The 12,053-nt window shown below is 39.5% G+C and overlaps 1 protein-coding gene across 1 annotated transcript; it reads left to right on the forward strand.

Moving 5' to 3' along the window:
* Positions 1–9,877: 9,877 nt before the first annotated feature.
* On the forward strand, positions 9,878–11,819 carry LOC311259016 (granzyme B(G,H)). Its single transcript, XM_084355806.1, has 5 exons — positions 9,878–9,957; positions 10,232–10,388; positions 10,547–10,679; positions 10,830–11,057; positions 11,138–11,819. Exons 1-5 carry the CDS (start codon positions 9,900–9,902, stop codon positions 11,291–11,293), a joined length of 732 nt encoding a protein of 243 aa, XP_084211932.1. The 5' UTR covers positions 9,878–9,899; the 3' UTR covers positions 11,294–11,819.
* The last annotated feature ends 234 nt before the right edge of the window (positions 11,820–12,053 follow it).

Genomic DNA, 12,053 nt, shown 5'->3' on the forward strand with positions numbered 1-12,053 from the left:
TTAAAGAGGTGAATTCAAGCCGTCTCCTTTGCTCCAAATACCATCCCTCAATCCTGACTGCTTACCCTTTTTTTCCACAGGTTAGACTGCTTGTGCAGCTAAAACTCTTCTGCAGAAGTGGCAGGAGCTTCTTTAGTCAACATTTTCAATGTAACGTTTTCATAATATGCAACAACTGTGCAGCAGATTAAAGCAGATTAAAGTGGTGCAAATGTTTGAGTATGGTGACAATTTATCACTACAAATGTTCTGAGATGAATTCAGAAAGATACATTTAAAACTGTTTATGATTCTTACACAACTGATGCTGCATGTGACCCAGCTTTATTTCACAATCTGTTTCACAAAGTGTGGCCTGTAAGATGAAAGCTCTGAGACCTTGCAAGGAATATCATACTGCGACTGTTACTGAAGGCCAGACGTTTGAGACATGAATCATTGTGGCAAAACAGTTTAGTTTTCATACTTTTAAGCATGTGAAACTAAAGAAGTACAAGGCAAAACAATGTTTCTTTCCAGAGGTCATAGTGCGCTTATCCTGCGGATGACGACTTTTCTGCATGAAAATAATGTGAATAAGTATGAGCAATAGCGTGCCGCAGGAGTGAGTCCTGAAACCCATAAATCAGTCAGCGTCTTTGTTCTTACGGTTACCTCGTTTGAAATCAAAGGGTTTTTTTGACTGGGTTTTCAGTTAAATGCCTGTGGTTAACACAAGCGTAAGAGATTTTCACCTTTTGTTCACATGCATAAAATATGCCAGTGAATCCTTATGTTTGAATAATTATGCGTTTACGTGACTAACAAGTGGCCAAGTAAGACTCCAGAAGATGTCGGCAACATTAAAACAGGATCGCGGCCAAACACGGAGACTCACCTACTCACTAGTCCGTCTTTACGGTCAACTTTAGTTGCAAACTCTAACTCCACAACTTGTGGATTAATTTGAAGTAACACTGATTTTTTGCCTGTGCCGATTTCATTTACGCTTCCAAAATCACAAAAGTGGTGTTCATCTGTGAGGACTATCCCGCTGAACAAAATGTGTAAATATCATAAACTCATCTTCAGCAATTATCCAAAATCCAATTCAAAAGTACCCATAGGCTTTTTGTTGAGGGAACCAGAGCAATGATAACATCCGAGTTAGCCTACAAAAACGCATCATCCGTGCAGCCCTCTAAAGAGGATACACATTAGCACAAGCATGTGCTGCAAGAAAACTGACTGAAAACTTACATCTCACCACACAGTGTCTCATTACAGGCACATCATTTATTTAATGAACAAGGGGCCAGTCCACAGTAGTTGAAAGGTTAAGGTGCATAAAAGCTGTGTATCTTTGTTGCATGAGATACCCTTCTCTCTCTCCGCTTGTTCACTATCAACTCTACTATAAATGAGAGGTCATGAACATTTAGGATCCAAAATCACAGGAGAGAGAAATGCTTTACATTAATCAAGCAAAATATCAGTGGTGACTAACTTCTAAAATCTACAAGATAACGATAGTCAGTGACGCATGCTTTTATTTTCAGACTCTCAGCAATCCTGAAAATCAGTTGCTGCAGCAAAATGTAACCTAGAACGTGTCGGTCTGTTCAAAGTTAATATAGGATAGGACTGTGCAGCGACGACGACACCTCAGACAGACGCTGGTAATTGCGGACTTGTCCTATAAGCTTGTCTTCAAAACATTCCCCCATTGTTGGCGCTACTGACCAACGTATTGACCCCTGACCCATATTGTTATGTGTTACTTTCTGAGGACGTGCACAGCGCACGGTCCAAGTGGACGCAGGATAGGCGAGGCAGCCATCATGGCTCAAATGGCCCTGATTTGCCCTGCGAAATGGAGCCAGAGCCAGGTCAGTAAACAGTAAATGTGACAGTGACAAATAGCAGCTATTCACTGAATGACTGAACTGTTGACGTCCAGTGCTCAACTACTAAATCATGAAGAAAAAAGGGCACACTGGATTTGGTGTATAACAGCACAACAAAGCCAAACAAAAAAATTATAAGAATTCTGACATGTGGCCACAGAAATGAATCACAGCTCAACAATTAAATGACTCTGACTGCTGTATGTTTTGGCAGTAGATCATAATAGTTTGTGCAATATTTGTAACTTTGACCTTCAGTCAAACAGAAGTAATCATTTGTGGTTGTGCGGGTGGTCCTTGGGAGCAAATGAGCCGCGTCCCATTCTCACTACAAAAACAATACATAAAAGCACATGCAAAGCACACACCCACGCAGGCTCATACAGTGTAGACACAGATGTGCACACACAAACACTCTGATCCTCTCCTGTCTGATCACAGCTGTCAGGAATCATCAGATAAGAAGTGGTCATCTGTTTTCTCCATTGAAAATTCTCCTTTAATGACAAACACAGACTGTCTGACTCTTCTTCCACCCCAAGGCAGGCAACGCTAAAGATACACACTCTATTGTTCTCACTGTCATCCTCTTTATCCACCTCCTGTCTGTCCACTAAGTATCCAAATACCTCCAAATACCTGACTTTTCTTCCCCCCGTGACTGCCAAATACCCAGAATACCAGTGTCCTTTTCCATCTGGTGGGACCAATCTATTCAAGGTTTCCTGTGTAAAAGTGAACACTGGGGAAATACACATCGAGAAACTTGGCCCCAATAAAAGGCATCCACACTGCACCACAGATATTCAGTTTAGATAACAGTAGATACGTCTCAAAAAATGATAAATATCTTTTTAAAATCCCCACATTGCAAAATACAGCAAAGAAGTCAGAAGCAGGGGAGGAGTTGTGGTTCGATTCATATCTCTACTAAAGAAATTAAACCATTTTGGTTGGGTGGGGACCTTTCTTATCTCAAGCTGAATACGCCCAACTGAGTCTGTACGTGTTGTATTCACACGTACACACCCAATCCGAAGAAGCCATGTAAAAACAGATACAAAATGACAAATGTACTTATTGTAAGTTGCTTTGGACAAAAGCGTCTGCTAAATGCCCTAAATGTGAATGTGAAAGTGAATGACGTCTTGTGACAGCACCCCAGAGTAGAGAAGGCAGGGAGAGTTATGGCTTAGAGGATGGAGCTCAAAATCAAAGAGGTTAGCTGTCACCCTGTTCCTCTGGGAAACTGATCTTCTTACAGTAACGATGAAGTTTCCAATTCTACCTTTCTCACTGAAAAAAAAACAAAACAAAATAGTAGAAAAGAATGATCATGATTCATCACAGAAGTAGAAATGGACCCAGGGCTCAGCAGGCAATATGGTGGATATCCTGACCCAATATGACACAAACTAGTCCTAACTTCCACATCTGGCACTTCGATCATTTCCCTCAGCTATACCGACGCTAATGTCTAATATCAGTTTACCAATCCTATCTGACCCCTAGTTAGCCCTCCATGAAAAGAGCTGATAAATCAGTCTTATGCTGCTTACTTACAGACCTCTTTTGCACCACAGTGAAAACCTATACAGCGCACTTTCAAAGGTCTGTTTTTGTTTCCACACCGTTTGACCGACACGTTTTTCTTTCACTGGCGCTCCCTGTGGTCAGAACACTGGATCTGTGTGCTCACACAGATGAGGAGACACGCTGCAGAGGTATTCTGTGTATATCTTTATGTTTACAAGAGAGAGGGTTGGTTGTCACACTCTGCTACATCTTTACATACTGTATGTAGTCTTCAACCGGGGTCCACAACCGCTAGGGGGTCTGCACAGTGACTGCAGGAAGGGGTACCAAGTTATTGACGATGTAAACGTCAACAAACTAAAATAAATGTTATGCTAAATCGCTGTGCAGCACTTATCCATAACAGCCAGCTATCCGGCTAAAATACCGATCGTACCAATCGTGTCCTGTAAGGCCTTGCAGTAGGAAGGCATGGCATTAAACACAGGCACTAAAGGCCACGCTGTGTGTTGGTATGAGATGCCAAGGGGGCTGGCAAAGCAGCGTTGTTTTTTGATGACCTGGGCTGAGATCATGTGGCTAACTAAATATTCCTGAAAGATATTTGCCAGTTAAATCCCTGTAATCGTAGGCCCCGTTTAATATGCAACATAATTTTATACAACATATGTAGTAGGCGGTCGCTGCTCTGTATCTCTATTAGTTGACGGGTCCTTGGTCTAGACATCCACTTGCCTCTGAGGAAGCAGCGGGAGGGGCGCGGTCTCGCCGACCCCCCCAGAGCAACCGGAGCAAACACAAATGTTTCGCCTCACTGCAGCCACACCACAGAAAAAAAAAGTCAGGGGACCGGGCCTTTTCTGCTGCAGCCCCTCGACTCTGGAACAGCCTGCCAGAAGCCATTAGAAAAGCCGACTCTGTTGAGGCTTTCAAGAAGCTCCTTAAGACCCATTTCTACATTTTGGCTTTTAACTAGCACTTAATCTGTTTTTTATATAATGCTGACATTTAATAATTTGTATCTCTTCCTTTGATTAATTGAAGTGTATCATGTTGTTGTGTTGTATTGATGTTGGTTTATGCTGTGACTTGTTGACTGTGAAGCACTTTGGTGCAAATGCTTTTTGCTTTTAAAGGTGCTATATAAATAAATTAAACTTAAACTTAACACTACTAGTTTAAACTTCAGCATTATTACTTAATAGTTGTTGACAAAAAGCTTAATTATGAGATTCATTTATGATTTTCTAAAATCCTGCCCATGTGTAATGATTAGTTTATCTTGCAGCCAGGGCTGTCACCTTTTATTTGAATAAACGCAACAGACTGAATGTAGAAGTTTGACCTTTAGCCTTATTGATTAGTAAATATATAAATAAAAAGGAGGAGGACAGGCAAAGCTGTGCTGATCTGACAAACCGCTTTATGCAATAAATCTGCCACTCATCACTGTAAACTGCATATGTGGCAAGCAAAATGGAAAGTGTGGTTAGCATAACAATCAAGCAGAAAGGATCTGTTGGGGAACAGAGGTTAATAAAAAAGTCAATTATCTTGTGGGGAAAGCGAAATTAGATCTTCACTTCTTCAACTCTACATTCTTGTGACGAGACCAAAACAGGCCAACGTGCAGGTCCTATGAGAACATGCTGTTTACTTTAATAATTATAAGTGGGTTCATACAATTTCCTCTTTTTTGACAGGTCCTCTTCAGAGACCTGATGAACAGCACAACTGAGACACGAAAGCTTTTAGCCGCTGGTGTCACTTTTCTGGCAAAAAAAAAAATTAGGCCTAATTGTTTTGTTGGGAAAGCTTCATTCTTCAACAAAATGAAAAGGGGGTAAAGGAGGAAAATTCCCACCCTCTTATTCTACTGCTTTAAATCTGATACATCTAAATATGAATCCCATGTCTAAAGCGGATAGACACCATATGTTTTTTGGATTGAAAGGGCTCAGGCAGAACAGAAAAACACCCTTAGAGCTGACATAATTTATGTCGTTCGAAGCGCAGTCAAATTATTTGTCTCTTTTTTCCCTCCTTTTTGCTCGCCATGATACTCGAGTAGAGGCCCGGTTTTGGCGAGAAGTCACCTGTGGTTTTCTTAGGTAGTTACATATAGTCATTAACTGTCTGCCAATTCATATTTTACATGTTCAGGTCAATATTGCGACTGGGTGCTTACACAACACACACACACACACACACACACACACACACACACACACACACTATATATATATATATATATATATATATATATATATATATTGGCCAACTGTGATATGTAAAGAAAACTGCTGACAGGAAATGAATTGTGTGGCAATGATGCCATGTTTGTTTGTGGTGGAGGCCCAGAGAAGACGGTTGAGATAAAGACAAACGGAGCATTTCTTCATAAGTGCTGCAGGTCTGCTGCCGGTGCGGAAACGCACACTCCTGACAGGCAGAAGCCAAATAAGATCAATCGAGTTTGAATCATCAGATGTAATCTCCTGAAGAGAGTTGGTAAAAGCTGCATTGCAATTATCAAAATAACTCCTCAATTCTACATCCAGTTCATTGGATGTTTTCATTGTGCAGTGTCTAAGTTAATACGAACTATAATTGTGTATAAACAGTCAAAGCCTGACTTGGAAGAAAAATCTTTTTATTGAAATCACAGGTGCACCAAGGAATGTTTTTTATTCTCTCTCTTCTTATAGACTCTCTGGGATCTGTCTATCGGTGCAGCATTACCTTTCCAGCTGTCAAACTACTGCTCAGAAAGCCTGAATATGAATGCATAAATTTATAGAGGCTCAAAATCAGAGGCCGAAAGTGTGATAGCGAACCTTGAGGAGATATTCTCAAGTGTATGATTTTTGCTTATGCATCAGCAAAAAAGAAGATGTGGTTGCATGTGCAATCTCTTCATCTTTTGTCAGAACATTTTTTATACGTGAATCAGAATCTTAGAAACCACACGGCTACGTGACACATTTGTTCTGTAGTTTCCTGTTTAGTGGAAAATAGATGATTGTCAACATTAAGATAGCAATAAAGATAGCAGTTTAAGGTAGAGTACGTCATAAACCCGATGAAAATTTCACAAGCAATTTTGGTATAGATTTTGGATTTTAATATTCAAATCAAACTTGTGTTCAGTGCTGCCTGAATTATGTCTGTTGCACAAAACTATATCGTAGGTGGCTGTTAGTGCTGTTCCAATTCTTCAATGTGATATTTCCTGATCTGAGTCACAATTACTCAGCAGAAAAGCTATCTGCAAAGTAAGGTATCAAAACAGTATCATTATGATTCAGTAGAGAACAGTGGGCCTACTGTATGTATAGACTTAAAATAGAACCAGAAACCTCTGCACAGTTTTTGTCTTTCAAGTCACCAAAGTCGTTCTTACAAAAAAAGCGAAATGTCAAAAAATCCTGCCTGAGAGTCTGTGTTGTCAAAAGTATCAGAATATCAATTTTTTTACAGGATCAATACTGCGTTGTTGCTCTCTCCCACCTCATCCCACTCCTCTGACTACAGTCAGAAATACTTTATCTTAAATGCCATTGTGTTAAACACACATTACAGAAGCCTTCTGTGTGTGTTTGTATGTTATGTTTCTTACGTTTATTTGGTATCAGTCTCATTTCTCTTGACAGTGGTGACGTCCTCCCATCACAGAGGCTGAACTACAGTCTTGGAATCCGTTCTTGTGGACAGGAAGTGCTTCTGTGTGGCGGCGCCCACCTCCAGAACGCTGGGCCACAGTGCACTCGGTAAGCCTGCAGTAAGAACAGGCATATAAGCGATTCGTGCTTACTGGAAATACTCACACACAAACACATGATGACGACGCTTGAACCGAAAACCCTAGCAGACACTTTTCATCGTAAAGTCTGACGTGAGCATAAAGTTGATTGACTCTTAGACCATAGTTGTGCAAAAAAAAAGATCATTTATAAGTTCAGCACAGACATGAGTCAGCTACTATCAGGGTAATTGTTGAACACAGTCAGTGTCACATCAGCATGGCTCTCAGGCCATAAACCTCTGTTACCATATGTGATTCCGTTAAAACCCACGGTTTGATCAATCATGACGGTGCGAGGAATGTCTGTTTCTCTGTCTGTTGGCTTTTATTGTTGCCATTTTCCTTTCTTCATAATAAACATGTAATTTGCACTGTGATTGATGGTTTTTCATGGCTGTTATTACATTCCCTCTTTCCTTGTTGCTGCGTCCAATGGCTAAACCAGCCAGTCCTCTCGGCCCCGTGGTCCCCATAAAAGTGACGGGCTAGCTAAAGGCCCTGTTCTTACCGAGCAAGTTCCTCTCTGCATCTCCTTCTGTAATTCCCATTACTGCCCTGGACTCCAGGAGCTCACATCCTAAAAAACCTGTTCACTCTTTTCCTTCTCATCTTCCCCCACCTCCTCTTTTGTTCCCCTCTTCCTCAACACATGAAAACTCTATTGTGCATCATTCAAAACAATTACAATAAAGTTTGTGACTAACATATAAGAGGGACATACTTGAGTCTAGACTAGGGAAGTGATGTAACAGACATATCTGTCCTCTGTGGTCAGCAGGCTGCATACTTTCAGGCTTGACTACACTGCAAAAAAAAAGGGGCAACAGGTTAAAGCCGGCAGTTTCTCAAATCTCTTTGTATCTTTTACACACAGAGCTTCATTCATGTTTGATCCAAAGTTATTGTCCTGCAGCCAACATTCCTTGTCATTGCTCATCGGTTTAAACTGGTCGGTACCTCACAAGTGTATTTTTCTTTATTTTTGCAACACTGAAACAAATAGGCCACAAGCTTATATATCTGAATTACTGTACGGTACACATACACATTCTCATAAACAAATTATGAAGTGGCTCCTTGCTTAAAAGAAAAAGAGTGGCAGAAATATTCCTTTACTACTTTCAATGCTGGTTTATGAAAATGCAGTCTGCCGACTGATCTCTTTCCCTCCAACAGAATCCTAATGACTTCTTCTTTCCTCTGGTAGCTCAGGGGTCACATTTCACTTAAAGTTCCACTAACCACACTTTCAAACAAATCCTATTTTTATGCACTGTCTTATGACGTGATAACATCAGAATAATGTTACCTTTGGGGCTGTGTGACAGACATAGAGGCTCCTCTGAGAAAGCCGCGGCTTTAAACACAAAATGCAACAGAGGTCTTCAAGGCTGTGTGAGTGTTACCACAGAGGAATCAGTGGAGAAATTATGGAGCATCATATCGCAGCTCACTACACTGATCTGATATATGCTCAAGCTCGGGCACCGTTTGATTCAATTACAAGTTAACTTGCGGTCATGGACATAGTTCAGAGGTGACTTTTCATGTGATGTAAATTTATTGAAATGGGAATCCAGGCCAGATATTTGTGAAACAAAGTCTCCAGTAAAAAGCATCACTGTCAGTGTCAAATATAATGTTACATATCACATGTAGTGTATGTAAGAGATAGACCAGATGGTTCCAGATTATTAGCCTGGTTGATTATTAGGGCCTATATCTGATAATTGTGATTGTTCTGTCAGATTGCTGATAAAACTTCCTCTCACACAGTGTCCCGCCCAAAACACCATCCGATTGGTAACACAACAATTAATAGACTATAAACAGTAAAATAATAGAAATCTAAGTAAATTGATTTAAAAAGTCCCCAAAAGTCATCCTTGAGTCAAAGTAAAGATATCGTGTTAAAAATGTTACTGTAGTAAAAGTGAAAGGCACTCATACAAATAGCACTTGAGTAAAAGTCTTAAGGTATCTGATGTTAAATGAACTTAAGTATCAAAAATAATTTTCTAGCAAAAAAATAACTTTAGTACCATATATTGTGTATCATGGGTCATTCGCTTAAAGGCCTGGTCTATTATCAGATCCGATATTCAAGCATTTTTTCCCGATTATCACTTATAAAATAAGTTAATTTAAACTTGCACTCACAATGGCTCTGATGCAGCATGTAATCTGAAAAGAAACAAGTAACTAAAATTATTAAATTCATGTAGTGAGTATCAATTAAATGTAGTGGAGAGGAAATATGAAGTAGCAGAAAAAGAAAATACTCAAGTAAAGAACCTCAAAATTGTACTTAAGCCCAGTACTTGAGTAAACTGTTGTTTCCATCACTACATTTTGACGCAAATATTTCATAATTTTACTGCAAATGTATATCGGTTACAAATATTGTTAAGTCTCTTTGAATTAGCATCAGCCCTGTAAAGTGTATGTAACACACAAATACACCACATCTATTTAATAAAACATTGTCAAAAAACTGTACTATGACTAAAAGCGTCCTCCTCATCAATTTGGTTCACACTCACACATATCTGCATATGCAAATTACACAGCCACTCCCTCCTCTGCCTATTACAAGGAAGCATTTAAATAATGAAACTGTCAGTGATGTGTGCCACTGCTCTTCAGTAGCTCAGCTCGACCGTGATCTCACCATGTTCATCCACTGTGAACTGACAGTACTGATACTTGCACTGACTCTTGATGGCAGAGGTAAGTAAAGTAGCATTTTTATGGCTATTTATACTTTTCCATCCAAGTTGTTATATAGTTTATTTTGTACTTCTGTAGATGAGAGAGAACATTCCACAATGTGGGACATTCAATGCACAAGGATGAATCTGTTTATCTTTATCATGTTTCTGGGTCAGTTTTGGCAAATCTATTCAGGACATGATGAAGATGAATGGTCAGCGATGGTCTGTTTAGTTTTGTGACTATATAAATATAATATTATGATATTATCAATATTATTGTTTGTCCTCAGTTCATTCAGCAGGAATCATTGGAGGCCGCGAGGCTGTGCCACATAGCAGGCCATACATGGCATTTCTGAAAGTGAAAACTAATGCTGGTCTAACGCACTGTGATGGATTCCTTCTGAACAAGAATTTTGTGATGACTGCGGCCCACTGCCAGGGCAGGTCAGTTTAACATATTTGGTATCTGCTTATTGACAGTGATGGTGCTAGGAGTTCTATTCATTTTAACAACCAACAACAAAATATTGACAATAATTTATTTTGTGAATACACTGCTCTCACAGAGAAAAACAAATCACTTTTTTATTTTGTCATTTCAGTTACTATGAAGTCTTACTAGGACTTCACAATGTCGAGAAGATAAATGAAGCACAGCTTTTGTATGGGGCACAAGCATTTCCACATAAAGACTATAATCCAATTAGATATACAAATGACATAATGCTTCTTAAGGTAAGAAAAGCCTTGCAATGCATTATTATTACTATTTTTGTGATTTAACATCTTTGGTTTCTCATTGTGTTATTGTAAATGCTCTATGTATTCTATATTACTTAGTTTCATATTTGTGTTTTTTTGTTTTTATCCCTCTCTGTCCTTAAGTTGAGCTCCGAGGCAATTTTCAGCCAAAGTGTGAAACCCATTGCTCTCGCAGATCGAAGAGGTGATTCTCTGCCAAAATCATGTCTCGTCTCTGGCTGGGGGGGAACACATGAGAACGATAAATACTTGTCTGACATACTCAGGGAAGTCAATGTAACACTCATCAAAGATGCGAAGTGTGATTCTGACAACATGTACTGCTCTATGGGAGAGACTGGACCGGTTGAAGTATGTACATTTTTGTAATATAACATTGACAAACCATTCACTTTTGAAGCACTCACTGCATATTGTGTATGTACTTCCAGGGAGACTCCGGTGGTCCACTAGTCTGCGAGGATGGAAAGGCATACGGGGTGGTGTCCCACACCTTCATACCAAACTCAGGTGGACAGCCAACCAAATGTTATGCAAAGATTCCTGACCTCAAAAGTTGGATCGATCTGACCATTAAAAATGCATGAAAAAATTGTTAGACTGATCAAATCACATCATTTGAGTTGTATTGTGTTTCAGTTTATTAGTTTAACATGTAAGAGCTGATAATTGAAATGCTAATATCACGAAGGATCCTGCAGCAATGATACTGTCTGACCAATGGCTGGCTTTATGCAGATTTAATCAAAAAGTGCTTTACTCTGTTGCTAGATATTTGAATGTGATTTGGCACATTTAAGAAAGAGAGCTGCTTTGGCTGGCAACTTAACAACTGTCAATGCTTGTCAATAAACTTTCAGATTATAATTAGTGAAATTCCAAATTTAAATCAAGCGCATATAGATTATTTTAAGACTAGACTTCAGCTTATAATCAGAAATTTAGATTTAATGCTGTTTAATAGAAGTGATGTTGGCGATTTCAGATGCTGTCTGTCATCCTTGCTCTCAAACACGACATAATACACATTAAACACGTTACTGCTTTTTGCATCATGTATCCAAGTTTGTATTGTACCAGTTTTTAAACAATAAACTGCTGCTTGTGTCATCATGTTCTCTCAGTACCTCTGTTCATGCCACAGGTTGGATTAAATAAAAATAAAGACAACACCGCCTCCTTGTGATGAAAATCCACTGATGCATCTTCCTGCGGTTTAACGTTCCCTTTAAGTTTATTTTTAGCAACATCTGTCAGAGAGGTCAACGCTCAGGGTGGACGCTGACAGCATCTACCATCACTTCCCAATATTGTTTCCAAACGAGAAATGATGACTTTGAGATTGTT

This window comes from Pagrus pagrus (assembly GCF_965226575.1).
Source record: "Pagrus pagrus genome assembly, chromosome: 6".
NCBI classification, from domain to species: Eukaryota; Metazoa; Chordata; class Actinopteri; order Spariformes; family Sparidae; genus Pagrus; species Pagrus pagrus.

Excerpts from the sequence above, each read along its gene's own strand:
- LOC311259016 (XM_084355806.1), top strand. The coding sequence starts at position 9,900 with ATGTTCATCCACTGTGAACTGACAGTACTGATACTTGCACTGACTCTT. Across the intron at positions 9,958-10,231 it reads ACTGACTCTTGATGGCAGAG|TTCATTCAGCAGGAATCATT; the intron begins GTAAGTAAAGTA and ends GTTTGTCCTCAG. Across the intron at positions 10,680-10,829 it reads ATGACATAATGCTTCTTAAG|TTGAGCTCCGAGGCAATTTT; the intron begins GTAAGAAAAGCC and ends TCTGTCCTTAAG.